Source organism: Podarcis vaucheri (assembly GCF_965113315.1).
Source record: "Podarcis vaucheri genome assembly, chromosome: 12".
NCBI classification, from domain to species: domain Eukaryota; kingdom Metazoa; phylum Chordata; class Lepidosauria; order Squamata; family Lacertidae; genus Podarcis; species Podarcis vaucheri.
This window is the reverse complement of record NC_138750.1, coordinates 58,139,777-58,157,722: the sequence shown is the minus strand read 5'-3', so window position 1 is coordinate 58,157,722 and position 17,946 is coordinate 58,139,777. Positions and strand designations below refer to the sequence as shown.

Below are 17,946 nucleotides of genomic sequence, written 5' to 3'. Positions count from 1 at the left end.
CGCCCCGCTTGGGTGGTGAGCCTATTTGCGCTGACTATATAAAGTATAGAGTCTATCCCATGACTGCGAGCAGGTGAGAAACGAGCAGAATTAGTTCCCTCCACTTGGAGATAGCAAAACAACTGATCCTAGGACCTGTTATTCTTTTTCTCTACTTAGGAGGCGGCCAACAGCGTCTGAATGCCTTCAGTCTCCATGGCTGCAGGAAACAGGTTTGGATGAGAGGCAACAAGCAACAGTTACTTTCTCCACCACTAAACTGAGGAACTTTCTAGCTGAGCGGGAAAGAAAAAGGGCTCTACTCTGTTCCAAGTATGGCGTGATGACCGTGTAGTGAAACACTTTCAGAGAGAATCACTCTCAGACTTCCATCTCCACATGATCCTACTCACACCTAGGAATGTTTTATTATAATTTCTGGCTTCTGGACTGAAAAGGAATGGTCACAAGTAGGTGTGAGTCAAAGGATTGCTGTTCACCTGCATATTTATGTATCCACAGTAATCATAATCTGTATTTCCATGAATGGATACCAAGTCGCGGGTCATGCATATCTCTCATTTATCCTGCAATATTGTTTATCTGAAGATGTCATTATGGAGTGGAACAATTGTGGTGTACTTAAGGTAGGAGGCAATAATAATGGGTTAGATGAAACATTATCGGAAATTTCCTGTCTCTCCAGAACAGTTCAGTGTTGGAATCTATGACTAACTTCTGGAATCTCCTTCTTTGGTGATTGTGTACTTGTCAGTTTTGGATGCCCCAATCTGAAAATGTAAGAAAGGCCTTGAAAAATGTTTTCCAAGGTAACTCGTGGGTTCCTAGGAACACAATTTTATAAACTCTCTGAGCTAAGCAGAACACTGGTGCTCAGCAGCTAAAGAAGAAGAAGAGAATGTCGCAAAGCATACAATTGATTTGTCAACAGGAGTCTGTAAAATACAAGCAAGCTGTGATCCTTCGATGCAACCAAGAACCTCCTTTGGGGCTTGGAGTAATGTTGGCCAGAATGACTGTCTAGCTAAGAAACTTGTTTTGACAGTTCAGGAAATGGATTTCTTGTTGAATATTATTATAATCTAAGCTGTAATCAAATCCCCCTCCCATTTTGCTGTGGAAGCCTGACTTGATACTGTGCTGCTTCAAACGTCATTCAAAACCTGTTGTTTTCAACTGATTGGGTTGTCAGTCTTTATGGCCTTTATAGTACTTTGTATAGCTCTCTAGGTGGCGCTATGGGTTAAACCACAGAAGCCTAGGGCTTGCCGATCAGAAGGTCGTGGTTCGAATCCCCACGACGGGGTGAGCTCCCGTTGCTCGGTCCCTGCTCCTGCCAACTTAGCAGTTCGAAAGCACGTCAAAAGTGCAAGTAGATAAATAGGTACCGCTCTGGCGGGAAGATAAATGGCATTTCCATGCGCTGCTCTGGTTTTCCAGAAGCGGCTTCGTCATGCTGGCTACATGACCCGGAAGCTATACGCCAGCTCCCTCAGCCAATAAAGCGAGATGAGCACCGCAACCCCGGAGTCGGCCATGACTGGACCTAATGGTCAGGGGTCCCTTTACCTTTACCTATAGCTCTCTGTTACAAGCTATCTGTGCTCTATTTCAGAGAAACACTCTTTCAGTAAAGCAGAGCTTTCCAAACATTTCATGTTGTTGACACTTTTCAGACAAGCATCATTTCACGACACAGTTTTACTAGCAAACTGGAGGTTAAACTAACCCCTTTCCAGCCCTGGGAGGAGTGCTGGAAGTCTTCATGCGACACACCTACACACTGCAGCTGACACACTAACATGTTGCAACACACAGTTTGGAAAGCTCTGCAGTAAAGGAACCATTAGCTTGTTCTCTGTGGTTAATTAGCTTCAGATTTGGTGAGGGTGCAGTTAGTCCCTGAATGATAACCTAGCAGAACAAATATGGTGATCATGACCAGATATGTGAGAGAAATGTGCTAGCCTGCAGGAATAATGGAACCTATCACTGAAACACAGGAGTTAATCTGCTGTGGGTGCAATATAATAAGATATGTTAATGCAGATCACCTTGTACTTTTCTAGGGATGCCCAGCAGGTCCGCAGAAGTAATTCTAGCACTCTATCGGCTATGAATCATTGCTTGATGATCCCATTAATTATAAGCAGCTGGAGAGTCAAAGATATCATTTTCGCATGCAAAGAGTTTTGTCCATATATGAGAATATTTCATAGTCTTATCTGCGAGTGTATTTGAGGTCTTTTAGCGTAGCACAAGTAGTGGGCTGCACGCAGCCTAGCAGTCCAGGATGACTTCCAAGCAAAGACATAAGTTTCTGTTATCTGGCTAAGTTATTCCTTGTTTGGCACAATTGTAATCTCAGTTGCCATCAATATATTCCCTCTTTTGCTGTGCTAGCTAGACTTGATGTGGTATTTCTTCTGGAACAACCAAATTTATGCACTGCCTTGGAAACCTGTTGTTTTCAGCCCATTTGATTGGCAATCTATATGCCTTATAGTGTTGAAATTTTTGAATATGCCACTGGAACAGAGAAGCTGAATTATTTCTGACCTTTTGATTCCGCACACACATTCAAGAGGCCAAACCTAACTGTCCAGGGCTCCTTTACCTTTCCCAAGGCTGTAAAAATGCTACTAGTTGTGAACCAGACTGAATCTTAAACAGTTGTGAGCTGTTAAGTACTAGCAGAAATCCATGGACTCGGGTGAAAGAACTAGGCCTTAAGATAACAAACTAAGAACTTTTCTTGAGCAAGCCACTTTGCCTTAATTTCTTTAGAGGAACTTGAATCAAGCCAGCAAGAACAGACCACTGAGCTTTAAATTCTGAAGTGTTAGTGCAGAGAGTCTGAATGCTGAGAATTCACAAAGAAAATTATTTCTGCTGTCAGAAGTTTTCTTCTGTAAAATAACCTGCATGCAAGGTGAGCTGACTTAAGAGTTCACAGGGAGGAAAGGTCTTGGCTTGCGAGGGGGATCATTTTTTGAAGTTGTCATGGCTTTAATCAGTTTGAAGTTTTAGTTGATCTGTGGCGGTAAACATCATTTGAGGAGGAAGGTATTTTAATGTAGAGATTGTATGTTAACTCTACTAGCAACATCTGGACTAACAGCATATTTTCTTATGTATATGATGTGAATGAAGTGACTTGCCTTTTTTTCCTATTTGCATGTATTTTGAGCACAACTAAAGATATTTATGAATATTGAGCTGCTTTGTTAAATAAATTATTTTAATAAAGATTTTATGCCAGAGTTGTTGGTGCTGACTATGTTATGATAGACTGAAAGGGTTTCTTCGGATGAAAATTAATGCACACAGTTGAAATAACCAGTTAGCAAAACACTTTGGATGACACAGCTCCTTTTATTACGTGTCTAAGCAACCTGCCCAACACAGTTGCTTTAACTTTATCTTTATTGTTTCCTCATATTCCATTCATTTCCCATAAGTATTTCTTTTCAATTTTAAAGGTTTTACATTCGTGTAGAAACAAAGGTACAGACAAACAAAATAACAACAATCAAAATTACAAAACATAGGAGCAGCACAGAGGTGGTATTTTCCATACAAGTTGAGAGCAGATGATGTGGGGGAAATAAAAGCAGTTAAAAGCATGCTTTCTTAATTATGCTTAAGCCTTTACACCTAAGAGTACTCATGACATCAATAGATATTCATCAAGATATTGGAGCTAGAATCAAAGCTTGCCCCAAGGACATTCTCTTGCACAACAGTTGGTTGCAGATGCAAAGATGAATGTTGACACATACCTGGAACTCTTCCACCTTGCAAATAATGAGGCAAAGTCCTGTACATGTTATGAAAGGTACCTAGTGTGCAAAATAGCTTGTGCCCTTATTTGGTGCAGGCCCATTCTGCTTGCTAATGACAACTGCAGAGTGAATCTACTGGGAAATGAGTTGCTTGGGATGACAGCAGTTTCCTCTATATTCCTATCTTAGGTCTCATCCAGACTTTCTTTTGTGCCGCGTTTCTAGGCTCAGTTCTGCACTCTAAAGCATCGTGTCTGAGCATTTCTCTCTCTCTTTTTCTCTCCCCCGCCCCCGTGCTTTCCCCACAAAAACCTGTTCTTTGCTGCTGAACTGGAGCAAAGGGCAATTCAATTCAGTCCAAGCCTTTCTGGGGGAAAAGGCTGACATTGCATAGTACCATTAAATGGGAAGAAGAACAGTTTAGGACCTAAACGTTTGTGTGGCGGGAGGGAGGGAGCAGTAAAGGTTTGTGGGTTTTTTGCTTGTATGCTTGGTCTTTTGGATGAAATCTCCTGTACGTGTGCTTACTAGGCAGGATGTGTGTTGTGTGCTGGGTAGGAAAAAGTGTCCAGGTGAAGCTTTTGAATTCTAAAGTTAGGACATTCCATGGGGTTCATAGTGCACAGAGCAAGGGAGGAACACAGTGCCTAGTTCTACACACACACACACACACACACACACACACACACACACACACCCCTCACTTCAGATTGGGGTTAGAGACAGAGGGCTTATCCACACTTTGTCTTGTGCTGCTGTTTTCCCTGGGGAAAGCCACTCTTTAGTGCTCAATTGGAGCAAACGGCAATTGGGTTTTCTGCAGATTGATGTTTGTTCTGATTTACAGCCAAGGAGTGGGTTTGCCCTGGGAAATAAGTGGAACAATGGGGAAACAATTCAGACCCATGCTTTCTAGGCATGGGACAAATGGAATCGTGTACAAGCCCAAAGACAATGAGATACATCTGGCTTGCCAAAGGCCACCTAGTGAGCTCATAGCTGAGATGAGATTGTAACTGGGGTCCCCAGCTTTCAGCGCTAAGGATTAAAAGTCATTAACCAGAAGAAGGAGTTGCAGGTGAAAGTATCTTAGTGTGAGAATGATCAAGCACCCCACCGCCACCCGATACTACTTTTCTGCTAACCCTTAACTCCACTGCTTTGACAGCAGCAGGCCTGATAAATGTTAGCACAGAATATGAGCTTACATGCTATCAATTCCACCACACTTAAAAAAGTTATAAGGCCCACAGTTTCCACTTCATTCCATAACAATGGGAAAATAAAACTGTAGGATAAAATGACTTCTTAAATGATAATGGCTTCTACCAAACATTCTGTGCAAGCGCTACGTTCTCCCACGAGCTTTTACCCACATACAGAAACATACATTTGATCTCTTTTTAAACTTATTTTGGCCTGAAGATTCACAGGCACGCGATAGCAGGTGGCTTCCCCTGCCTCCTACCTTCAGTGGCGAAGTCGGTACCTGAACTGAACATCACGTGTGGGCTGCATCACACCAAACCCATAGCGGTTCTTGATTACAGGAGGGATTTCCTCCTCCACGTTAACCAGCTGCATATCAAAGTATGTCAGCATCAGGAAGGCAAAGAGTTTCACCTCATTGGTAGCAAAGTATCGCCCAGGGCACATGGAAGTCCCTGCACCCCATGGCATGGTGGAATATTTCACCTTTTCTCCATTCTTGTAGAATTCTTTTTTCCTGCCGTCTAGGCTAAGGAACCGGTCATATTTGAAAACATGGGGATCTGGGTGGATTTCTGGATCCATATGTGCTGCCACAAAGGGGAAAAGGGCAACTCTGTCTCCTTTGCGCAAAAGGTATTTTCTCCCATCGTTCATCTTGAGTTCTAGATCCACTAACACAGCCCTGATCAGCATAGGGGCTGCTGCCAGTCTCAGAGTCTCTTCCACAGCACTGTCCAAGATGGGGGTCTTGTCTAACATCTCCTTGGTGACATTAAGCACCGGACCCCCTGCCCTCACTTCCTGGCCAGATTCTCCCACCACTCTGTCCACTTCCTTCCTCACCTCATCCATTGCCTTGGGATTTTTCATCAGGTAGGCAAGAAGCCAGAAGGAAGCTGGTCCGGTATTACCTTGAGCCGCCCACAGGAGCAGAAACAGAAATCTGTCCCTCATGTATTCAGGCATCCCAGCCTCAGCCAATTGCTCTTGCTGGTCAGTTATCCAACCACTGATGTTACTCCTCTCATATACATCCTTCACAGACATGAGTTTCCAGAATAGTCTCTTCAGAGACTCAGCCTCTTTTCTCTCTCCGCGAGACAGCGTGGAAGAAGCAAAACCTGGAAAGAGTTTATCATACTTACGAAACTCTACAAACACATCTTCAGAGCGAGTTACGTCACACCTCTCCGCGTCTTCTTTGTCCTTCTCACCTTTGCTGGTTGTATTTCCAAACAGGGCTAGATAGCCAGCCCTAAAGACCATGTTGTAGCTGAAGTGGAACAACCCATCCTGTTTCCAGGACTTCTCCCCTCCAGCTGAACTCATGCTATGGCCCATCACTCTGTGCAAGCTGTCCATCATGGCCTGGGTCATCACCACGAGCCCATTGCCCTTGAGGTGCTTCACGCTGACGGTCTCTATTATCTTATGAGTGCTCATTTCTGGTTGAAAGCCAAACACTTGCGCCACAAGTTGTGTTGCATATGCATTGAAATCCAGCTTGCTTCTTGCTTCTTTCACAATAGCTCCATAGGAGAGGGGGTCCATCACAAAAGTGAAGTAGTATCCCCCAAGCAGTACCGTGAAGATATCCCCATGCTGCTTCTGCATCCTTTGCAAGAAGGCAACGCCATCCTTTCGGTAGCGCAGTGCATGTCCAAGCCACGGAATGAGGCCTTTATCTAAAGGGGGCTCTTTGGCTCCCCTCTGGCGGAACGCCCCCACCAGATAGAGCCCCCCCAATATGCATGCCAGGACGGCGCATAGGACCATCACCCAGAAAGCCATCTCTCGGAGCTCTGTGAAGCAAAAGCACAAGCCTGCTCTTGCAGAAAAAAACAGGTGGTTATAAAAAGTTGCTTCACATACTATTAATCTAGGTGGAGCCAGGAAGCAGAGGAAGCAAAGGTTAACCCTTGCTACGGTTAATTTATTTGCACTAAAACAATATCTGAACTAGAGCTTGTAAGAGACGGAAGTGTTTTTAATTCCAGTTGTGGTTTATGTTTTTTGAATGTAGATTGAAAGTACACAGCTTTTAAATGTTTCTTTGTTTTTAATCAATAGAAATGCAGATTTAACTCTGTAATAGATGGATCTGACTTTGGAACAAAAGGGGAAGCAACAAGGGGAGGAGGGGGAAATGTGGATGACTTTGCAGGATGGAATCAAACATAAGGTAAGAAGTTCACGGCAAAGGGAGATCTGGAAGTGACTGGTGGTGCTGTAAATAAAGGAGGGGGAAGCTAAGTTACCGTATTTTTCACTCTATAAAACACACTTTTCCCCTCCTGAAAAGAAAGGGGAAATGGGTGTACATCTTATGGAGCGAATGAAGGTGGAAGGCTGCTCAGCTCTCCCTTTAAAGAGCCGCACACATGCTCTGCGTGCTCTTTAAAGGGAGCGTGGCTCTTGAGGGAGCCTTCATCCCACTGCCTGGGAGCGGCTGCACTTGGCTATCCCATAAACCAGAACAGCAAGAGGCTTTCCCAGAAGCCAGATCTCTCTTGCTGTTCTGGCTTCTGGGGTTCAGAATATTTTTTTTTTCTTGTTTTCCTTCTCCAAAAACCAGGCACCTTATCCACATCACGTGATTGCATACTGATCCCACAAAACATCCTCAGGAGGTCCTTCCCCCACAATGGGAGTCAGAAACCTCCGGACTGTTTGAGTTAACTCCACCATCCAGCTTCTAGAGTGCCTCTTAGGGCTCCAGAGGTCCTTCCCCAACAATGGGCATCAGTAACCTCCGGGCTGTCTGAGATAACTCCACCATCCAGCTTCTGGAGTGTCAGGGACTGGCAGGATGCTGATGTGTTGGAATGAATCCACGACAGACGAGAGAGGCAGGTGTAACACGAGGCGTCTGGCTGGGAGGACCCAGTGAGCCTCTTTTATTGAATATTACAAACATTGCCACAGGTGGGCCTGTGGCTGATTGGTTGATACATACACAAAGAAACTTGTTACTGATTGGTTAACATAAGTACAAGGCAGGGATTACATGTGAGAGGTGGGAATTACATATGATCATTTATCACTAATAGATTAAAGGCTGAGAAACGGAGCTGGAACTAGACAGGCATGAAGCCTCCTAATTAAATTATAACTAGAGATTGATATGGCATAAACAATTACTAATGATTGATCATAACATGAAAGAATACAATAATCAAGTTCTGTAGATGTGGTCAGCTAGGCATGAAGAGCAGGTCATGTTGTTTTCCATGAACTAAGGATGACTGAACAAGAAAGGAATGTCTTGTTGTTTTGAACAGGTTTGCACAGTGTGTGCAGAAGCAGGGAAAAGACTATAAGCAAGACTTCCCAGAATGCAAGAGAAAAGGAGCAAGGCTTCCCCATAATGCAACAGTTATGGGCAGACATAATGCAACAGTTATGGGCAGAAGGAAAACTTCCCTTTACTGATGAGTATGGACCAGGGGAAGGGGGCTGGAGTCCGACTTGGGAGAGATGAGCAGTGGTTTGTGAGGACCTGTACTAGCCAGGAGGCAAGAATCAGAGGCAGGTAAAGATTCAGAGCTGGAGGAAGAGGCAGGCCAGGCAAGTGAAGGGCCGGGTGCTTCCCCACCCATTCCTGTGCCACTGTCTACAAGAACCAGGAGACAACTGAAGCAGGAAGAGCAGGGGCAGCTTCCATGATAGCATAGCCTCTGGCTACATGCATGCAGCCCATTGGGAGAAGGTGAATAAACTGGAGGAAGGGGAGGGGTCCCATGTTGCAGACCTGGGAATAGGTGCCTCGGTGCCTGATTGGTGGGCAGGGGTCATCAGAGCTGCAGAAGTGACTTTGACAATAAGGACTTAATTCTCAGCTGTGTGCATTCCTTGACTAGGAACAGCCCTTGTAAAACGAGCCTTTTCTGCTGCCTGCACGGATCAGCACATTCCTACCAGCTTTCGGTTGGCTTCAGAGCAAGTCTTGTGCCACGTGCTCTCCAGCTTTCATCCAACTTGTTTCATAGCCTGGAGCTCTTCAGAGAGCCAAGAAGTTGCTCAGACTCAATGGCCTGTTTGATCTCACTGTTCTACAGGGAGACCAAGGTCATCAGCTCAGTGGCGTAGCGTGGGGGGTGCCAGGGGTGCCGGCTGCACCGGGCGCAACATCTGGGGGGCGCGCTCGCTGCCTCCGGAGTCGCCGAAGAGCCTCGGGCGCAGGCTGTAGCGGAGCCGCATGTCTCGCGGAACCGACGAGCTGTGCGCGCGTCTGGGCTGAAGGCGCCCGGCAGGCAGCGGCTCTCAGCGCTCGCTGCGGAGGACGCGCCAGGCAGCCCCTCCTCACAGCCCCGCCTCCGCCGCTGCTGCTGCAGCTGCTGGGCCATTGCATTTTCCTCGCCTCTCTGCCCCCCTCCTCCTCCGGGCAAGCGGCGTCGTTTGGGCGGCAGCGCCAGCGGCAACTTGCAGGTTAGGGGTTAGGGGGGTGCAAATTACTTGCCTTGCCCCGGGTTAGGGGGTGCAAATTACTTGCATTGCCCCGGGTGCTGACAACTCACGCTACGCCGCCGCATCAGCTGTCTCCACTGGAAAGTCCCCCAGATCACTCAAGAACACATCAGGGTTCATCAATTTCTGAGCGCAGGTAATATGATTTGGCCCATCACCTTTACAGGGAGAAACTGTATGCTATTCTATAGAATACCAAACAAGTGTCAACAAGTCTCTTGTTTATGTGGGTGCATCACGAGAACTTCAAAGCATGGCAAGACGAAAGGACTGTGGGAAGCTAATATCAATGATGCAATAAAAGGATTAAGAAGAAGAAAAACACTGATCTGAGATCTTACCCAAGAAAATATAATCTCAGGAAGAAATTATTATTAGCTAGGGTGTGCAACTAACCTAGGAAAACACTGAAACTAGGGGTAGCGGAGCAATTTAGGTCGGTACAGTGGTTCCGCTACAGTGGTACCTCAGGTAAAGTACTTAATTCGTTCCGGAGGTCCGTATTTAACCTGAAACTGTTCTTAACCTGAAGCACCACTTTAGCTAATGGGGCCTCCTGCTGCTGCCACGCCGCCGGAGCACAATTTCTGTTCTCATCCTGAAGCAAAGTTCTTAACCTGAAGCACTATTTCTGGGTTAGCGGAGTCTGTAACCTGAAGCGTATGTAATCTGAAGGTACCACTGTACTTAGGTTCACCTCCAGTTACATATTCTTTGGGATACGTACGCGGCAAACCCAGAAGTATTTTTCCGGGTTTCGCCCCACGTGCATGTGCAGAAGCACTCTACACACCGTGCGCATGCGCAGAAGAGCTAAACCACACCACGCGCATGTGCAGAAGCAGCACCTCCAGTTGCAAATCCCTTGGGATCCGACGGGAGCTCCAGAACGGATCCCGTTCGCAAGCGGAGGTACCACTGTAATTTGTACTGCAAACTGAAATGTGGTTATCCTTCAAGATTCTCTGAATTTTGGACTGCACTTCCCCAACTTAACAAGTTGTAAAAAAAAAGGCTAATTACGGGGGGGGGGAGGCAGGCAAATTTCATGGATAACAAGCAGCAGATATCATTATCACCATTACTATCATCATTACTACAGCAATAACTAAAGCAACTAGAGGTTGATTTTAGCTATCTTGTTTATGTGTGTGAGTGCTGAAAATTTCAAGGCGTGACTAATGCAAAAGCAACAACAGTCAGACTAATATCAGGGCTGCAATATGAGCTAATGATAACCGTGAGAAGTTTTGAGGCACCACCAGCTTCAAGAGGATCCGAAGTCTCTTGCAACACAAAACAACAATCCTTAGAAACACATTATTATGGATTTCTGATTATAGGTTTCTAATCTGATGAAATTCCAAAAGGAGAACCAGTTCTGCACTTTCCACTCCCTCCCCAAAGCTGGATCAGGGAGATAAACACCTGCTTCCCTGCTATTGTGCCCCCTTCTTGACCATTTGTGCAAAATGAATGCTCCCTACAATAAATTGTTAAAATTGTTGAAATAGCGGCATTTAAAAGAGGCAGGTTTAACTAAAAGCATCCATGTAGTATACTGATGGGACCACATGGCACTTTGAAAAGTACTTAGAAATGGATGATGTGATTATTAAAACACAGCACGGGTTTCTAAAAAACTAGTCATTTCAGGTGAATCTCATTTCTTTTTTCTTTATTTTAGCTCTTCTTGTGATTCCTGTGGAAATTGTTCAGTTTGGTTGCGTATTTTTTTAATGTTTTATTTAGTCTTTATGACTACTTTTGCTATGTTGCAGTTACATATTTTTTATGTTATAAGACGCTTTCAGCATGGTTTGAACTGTGGAAAGGTGACATACAAATAAAATTACGGAAGTATGTATGTATATGAGAGGATGCAGTCATGTGGGGATCGAATAAAGCTGCATAAATAATTCCTCATCAGTAAAGGTAAAGGGACCCCTGACCATTAGGTCCAGTCGTGGCCGACTCTGGGGTTGCAACGCTCATCTCGCTTTATTGGCCAAGGGAGCCGGCGTACAGCTTCTGGGTCATGTGGCCAGCATGACTAAGCCACTTCTGGCAAACCAGAGCAGCGCACGGAAACTCTGTTTACCTTCCTGCCTGGAGTGGTACCTATTTATCTACTTGCACTTTGATGTGCTTTCGAACTGCTAAGTTGGCAGGAGCTGGGATCGAGCAATGGGAGCTCACACCGTTGCAGGGATTCGAACTGCCAACCTTTCGATCGGCAAGTCCTAGGCTCTGTGGTTTAACCCACAGCGCCACCCGCGTCCCTCATCAGTAAATGCAGCCAAAACCCATGGGATATGCTGCAATTATCTGAATGTTAGGACCCTACATTCCTGCCACCAGGGGCGAAGGAAGGCGTCGTGACACCTGGAGTGGGCATCGCTACGTAGGGCGCATGTGCGGTGTTGCTATGTACGGCGCATGCGCCATACGTAGCAACGCCGCACATGCGCTGTATAGCGGTTTGCCACCGGCACCGCTCCAGCGCCGTATGGTGCCATGATCCTCTGCTTGCGGCTGCAGCTGCGAACGGAGGACCCTCCACATGCGGCTGCGGCAGCGCAGTGGCTGCTCATGCCGCCGCGAGCCCCCGCAGGGTGACTTCTTGTCACCTCCGCAGGCATGGAACCTGGGGCACACCGCCGCCCCCCCCCCCCGTTGTGAGGCCACTATCTGCCACAAGATGGGGTAGAAGGCTCAATCCATGTACAAAGTGTGGCACAATTCTTCTTGGCCCTAGCCTGTCCCTATTGCCAAGGGTAGCTGCCAGCCAGGTTGAGCACGGGCCAAAGGTGCAGGAATCCAAAGGGCCCACATCACCCTGGGTTCAGTGGCGTAGCGTGGGTTCTCAGCACCCGGGGCAAGGCAAGTAATTTGCGCCCCCTAACCCGTGGATTTTAGCACTTGAGTCTCTTCCGCGCCCCCCCCAGATGTTGTGCCAGGTTCAGCAGGCCCCCCTGCACCCCCCACGCTACGCCACTGCTCCCACCACAAGTCTTCAGGACAGCCATCCGAAGGCTGGCGCGGGGAGAAGGTCTCTCCGCCCCACCGCCAGCCTTCGGAGGAGGTCCGAGGACAGTGGGGTTCCTGCTTCCTCGAGGAGGGCCAGCCAAACGCGCCCCCCCAAATGTTGCGCCCGGTGCGGCCGGCACCCCTGGCACCCCCCACGCTACGCCACTGCCTGGGTTTGACACTACTGCACAGCTGCACTCCCTTGCCTGGTGCCTTCACTATCTCTCTCTAGACGCCAGACAAAAACAGTCCTCTATAGCCTGTCCTTTGGGCAATTGAACAATCTATACCCTTTAAAATGTGTTTGTGGGAGGGGTTTGGGTTTTTCATTGTTTTTGTTCTTATGATATGTATTTTGTGTTTCCATTTTGTTTTTTTATGCCATAAATTGCCCTGTGATCTTCAGATAAAGAGCAGCATACAAATTTAATAAAAAATGATGATGATGATATATTGTAAGGTAAAAGTAAAGGGACACCTGGCCATTAGGTCCAGTCGTGACCAACTCTGGGGTTGCGGCACTCATCTTGCTTTATTGGCCGAGGGAGCCGGCGTACAGCTTCCGGGTCATGTGTCCAGCATGAGTAAGCCACTTCTGGCGAACCAGAGCAGCACACAGAAATGCTGTTTACCTTCCTGCCGGAGTGGTACCTATTTATCACCTTGCACTTTGATGTGCTTTTGAACTGCTAGGTGGGCAGGAGCAGGGACCGAGCAATGAGAGCTCACCCCATCGCGGAGATTCGAACCACCGACCTTCTGATCGGCAAGTCCTAGGCTCTGTGGTTTAACCCACAGCGCCACCCGCGTCCCTGATGATATCTTGAGGGTGGCTAAACCTATGCCCAAAAAATGTGAAGTCACATACAAGTGTCATTTTGGTCCACCCCCTTGATTCAAAAGGGCCAAACATAAACAGAGACTGGTACCCGCATCGAGAACCCTCAATGCCATTTGGCAACCATCTCAGAAGAAGCATCTGAACACACCGAGAAGAAATGGACAAACCGCTTCCCAATATACCATATTTTTTGCTCTATAACATGCACTTTTCCCCTCCTAAAAAGTAAGGGGAAATGTGTGTGCATCTTATGGAGCGAATGCAGGCTGCGCAGCTATCCCAGAAGCCAGAACAGCAAGAGGGGTCACTGCCCAGCGATCCCTCTTGCTGTTCTGGCTTCTGGGATTTAGAGTATTTTTTTTCTTGTTTTCCTCCTCCAAAAACTAGGTGCGTCTTATGGTCTGGTGAGTCTTATAGAGCAAAAAAATCATTATATATATATATATCCCACTTTTGCTCAAGGTGGAGGTGGGTTAGACTGAGACACAGTGACTGGTTCAAGGCCACCCTGTGAACTTCTAGGCTATGTGGGTTGTCACTGATAGTGTAGCCTCAGGAGCCAAGAGTGCAGTCCTTAAAATGATGAAATATATCTTGGTAGAATTCAATCCTATACATGTCTACTCAGCATAGAATTGCAGATTATCCTACATGTATAGGACTGCAGAGGAATGCAGGTGGCGCTGTGGCCTAAACCACAGAGCCTAGGGCATCCAGTGAAAACTATAGAATGAAGATGTCAAGCATACTTCTTTGTACACCAAAGAAGATCGCCTGTATTGCAAAACAGAACACTCTGTACAACAACAAGCAACACGTCGGTTATTAATATACTGACAATATTTTTATAATACAGTCATACCTCATGTTACGTTTGCTTCATGATACGTTTTTTCAGGTTGCGTCCTGCGACAACCCAGAAGTACCGGAAAGGGTTACTTCTGGGTTTTGCCGCTCGTGCATGCACAGATGCGCAAAATGATGTCACGCGCATGCGCAGAAGTGGCAAATCACAACCTGCGCGTGCGCAGACGCCCCACTGAAGGTTGCATTCACAACCAGAGGTACCACTGTACAGTGGTGCCCCGCAAGACGAATGCCTCGCAAGACGGAAAACTCGCTAGACGAAAGAGTTTTCCGTTTTGGAGGTGCTTCGCAAAACGAATTTCCTATAGGCTTGCTTCACAAGACGACAATGTCTTGCGAGTTCCTGCTAGTTTTTTTTCCTCCCCCCCTTTTTCTAAGCCGCTTATCAGCTGATCCGATCAGCAGATAAGCCGCTAGTAGCGCTAATCTGCTAATCCATCAATGGGCTTGCTTCGCAAGACGAAAAAACCGCTAGACGAAGAGAATCACAGAACGGATTCTTTTCGTCTTGCGAGGCACCACTGTACTATACTGTTTTAAAGTTCATACACAGAAAGCATTTTGGCAACCATTCTTAACCTGAGGTACCACTTTAGCTAATGGGGCCTCCCACTGCCACTGCGCGATTTCTGTTCTCATCCTGAAGCAAAGTTCTTAACCCGAGGTACTATTTCTGGGTTAGCGGAGTCTGTAACCTGAAGCATCTGTAACCTGAAGCATCTGTAACCAGAGGTACCACTGTATTTCACTTTACAACCGCAGCCGATATCTGAACTTGATATCATGAGAAGGATGTGTAGCTCCAAACCCACAGCGGCTTCCATCTACTGGTGGGATTTCCTCTTCTGCGTTAACCAGTTCCATGTCAAAGCAGGTGAGCATCAGGATCACAAACATCTTCAATTCACTAACAGCAAAGAATCGCCCAGGGCAAATAGACGGCCCTCCGCCAAAAGGCATAGTGTATTTTTTGAGCTTCTTCCCATTCTTATAGAACTCTCTTTTGGTGCCATCTGGGTTCAAGAACCTGTCGTATTTGAACGTGTGAGGATCGGGGTGGATCTCTGGGTCCATATGCAGTCCAAGGAAAGGGAAAAGAAGAAGTTGGTCTCCTTTGCGAAAAATATATTCCCTCCCATCAGACATTTTAAGATCTGTATCCTGCATCACACTTCTGAACAGGAATGGACTCACTTTCAAGCGCAGTGTTTCTTCTATTGTACTGTCCAGAAGAGGAGTCTTTATTGTTTCCAGGGACACATCGATGATGGGGCTCCCTGGATTCACTTCCTGGCCAGTGTCTCTCAGTACTCGGTCCACTTCTTCCCTCACTGCCTTCATTGCTTCTGGATATTTCAGGAGATGTACAAGAACCCAGAAGGCAGCGGGACCAGTGTTGGCTTGAGATGCCCAGAGGAGAAGAAACATAAATTGTGTCCTCATCTTTTCGGTCATCCCAATCTCAGCCATTTGCTGATCTTGCTCAACTATCCACTTGCTGATATTATCCTTCTTGCATATCTTTTCTACCGACAGTTTGTCCCAGAAGAAGTTCCTCAGCCTTTCCGTGTCCTTTTTACCCTGAGGGTCCAGGATCCCGAGAGCCATTTGGGGAAATAAGTGATCAAATTTCTGGAAATTCCCAAAGAACTCTCCACATTGTGTTAATGTGTTCTCCTTGGCATTTTCCTTGTCTAGCTCAGTTCCAAACAAGGCCAGAAAAGCAGCCTGGAATATTGTTTTGTAGCTAAAGTGCAAAACCCCATCCTGCTGCCAGTGTCTCTTATGCTCACCTGAATCCCAGCTATGAAGCATCACGGTCTTCAATTTCTCCATCATCACCTTATTTAGGACAGCCAGACCCTTACCTCTCAGATATTCCTTGCTTATTTTTTTCAAAATATGGTGGTGAGAGTCAGTTGGTTGAAAAGCAAAAACATTTAAAACTATCATCGATCCAAACTTATCAAAATCCAATTTGTCAGGTGACTCTTTCAGTATTGGTTCGTAGGAATCAGCATCCGCCAGAAAATGTATATAATTGCCGCCAACCAGCAGTGTGAAAATGTCCCCATGTTTCTTCCGCATCACTTCCAAAAATTCAGCAGGATTTTTCTTGAATTTACTCGCATGTCCTAGCCATGGAATGAAGCCTTTGTCCAGAGGAGGTTCCTTGGGTCTCCTCTTGCGAAATGCTCCTACTGTATAGAGCCAACCAAGTAGGATTGCCAAGAGGGAAGCTAAGAAAGCACAAAGCACAGTCTCCCAGAAATTCATCCCTGGTGCTCTGGAAGAAACACTGTAAAGTTAAATAGAACAAGAGGCGTACTTATAAAGCAGTCAAACAGATGGCAGGTCAGGTTGTGCAACTGTCTAATTCCATTACTGGGCTGTCAAAGGGAGTTGTGCTTTTGCTCCTACTTCAGCCAGTAATGACATTCCAGTATTCATGTTTCCCTCCTTTATTATGTCCACTGTTCCCACTGTTTGAAAAACAAAAACACTGAGCCACATTAGATATCACTGTGGAAAACTATACAGTGGTACCTCTGGTTGCGAACGGGATCTGTTCCGGAGGCCCGTTCGCAACCTGAAAAGAACACAACCCACATCTGCGCACACACAGGTCACAATTTGCCGCTTCTGCGCATGCGTGTGATGTCATTTTCCGCATCTGCGCAAGCGCAAGCGGCGAAACGCGGAAGTAACCCTTTCCGGTACTTCCAGATCACCGCGGGACGCAACCTGAAAATGCGCAACCTGAAGCAAACCTAACATGAGGTATGACTGTATGTTATTACATATTCTTGCCCAAATAGAGTAGTCTTGAATGTGGAGCAAGTTCAATGGGTGCTCATGGCAATGTTTCCAAGTTGCACACCACGCCTGGTGTAATGCCGCAAAAATTCTCCTCCTGAAAAAAGAGGGGGTGTTGGCAATGTTGTTGTTGATCCCTGGAATGTGACATGTTGAAAAAGTGATTCTAGCTTCCAAGCATCCCAAGCCAAAGTGCCTAACCCGGCACATCACTCATTCCAAGTGGAAAGATTGCCTCTCAGCCTTCTTATTAATGCAGGGGCCCATTAACCAAGCCACAGTTTATCATTAAGGAGATCCCAGCAAGTCTTGCAGTTGTTGGGTGCCCAGTAGTGGATGGCCTTTCATAAATAATGGCTGCACCATCACCTGGCCTGTAATACTACCCCTGATAGTTTGGGCAGTATTGTTAATACCGAATATCTGTGGCTCTCCAGAATTTCAGATGGAATGTCTTCCCAGATCTCCCTTTCACAGGGGCGAAACTAGGCTTTATTTCACCCAAGTCAAAGACCCAGTTTGGCAAAAACAAAAAAAACTATGTGCATTTGCATACAAGCTGGGAGCCTCAATGGCGCCCCCTGGAGGCTTCATGGCGGGGGCACTGAGTTATAGGACGTCCCCGTCCCCAAAATTCTTAGATTACAATTACTGACCCCTCCTCAGCATTCCCTAACCATTTTAGGTCACTTGTGACGCCAACATAATCCAACAAAATATTTATAGAGCTAAAACGCCTTTCCCGCTGAACCTGTAATTAACAATTGGGGCCAAGGTATTGACTAATGTAACCTATTTCCTTTCTAGCATTTGACAGTTCAAATTCACATTTTCACCTTTGCTATTCAGTGGTAGAGTATGAGCTTACTATTTTAAAGGTCCTTCCATTCTTGGCACCTCCTAGCACTCCAGGTAGGGTAGAGAAAA

At 46.2% G+C, this 17,946-nt stretch overlaps 2 protein-coding genes and 1 pseudogene across 28 annotated transcripts in view; 1 reads left to right on the top strand and 2 right to left on the bottom strand.

Moving 5' to 3' along the window:
- OBSCN (obscurin, cytoskeletal calmodulin and titin-interacting RhoGEF) overlaps positions 1-3,745 on the top strand; it is a 286,978-nt gene extending 283,233 nt beyond the window's left edge. For all 26 annotated transcript variants that reach the window (XM_082192063.1, XM_082192069.1, XM_082192064.1 and 23 more), the window contains one exon: positions 160-3,745. In XM_082192063.1, coding sequence (XP_082048189.1) covers positions 160-334 — 175 coding nt within the window. In that variant the 3' untranslated portion in view covers positions 335-3,745. The remainder of the gene's footprint in view (positions 1-159) is intronic.
- A 1,223-nt stretch (positions 3,746-4,968) lies between these two features.
- Positions 4,969-6,841, bottom strand: LOC309514951 (5-beta-cholestane-3-alpha,7-alpha-diol 12-alpha-hydroxylase-like). The gene has a single exon (XM_082192480.1). It carries the CDS (start codon positions 6,786-6,788, stop codon positions 5,256-5,258), a length of 1,533 nt encoding a protein of 510 aa, XP_082048606.1. The 5' UTR covers positions 6,789-6,841; the 3' UTR covers positions 4,969-5,255.
- Positions 6,842-14,801: 7,960 nt separating this feature from the next.
- LOC309514954 (7-alpha-hydroxycholest-4-en-3-one 12-alpha-hydroxylase pseudogene) lies at positions 14,802-16,505 on the bottom strand (annotated as a pseudogene). Its single transcript has one exon. The product of its transcript is annotated as a 7-alpha-hydroxycholest-4-en-3-one 12-alpha-hydroxylase pseudogene (transcript).
- Between the last annotated feature and the right edge of the window lie 1,441 nt (positions 16,506-17,946).

What these genes read in the sequence shown, in the direction of transcription:
- LOC309514951 (XM_082192480.1), bottom strand. Translation starts at nt 6,788, where the DNA reads ATGGCTTTCTGGGTGATGGTCCTATGCGCCGTCCTGGCATGCATATTG.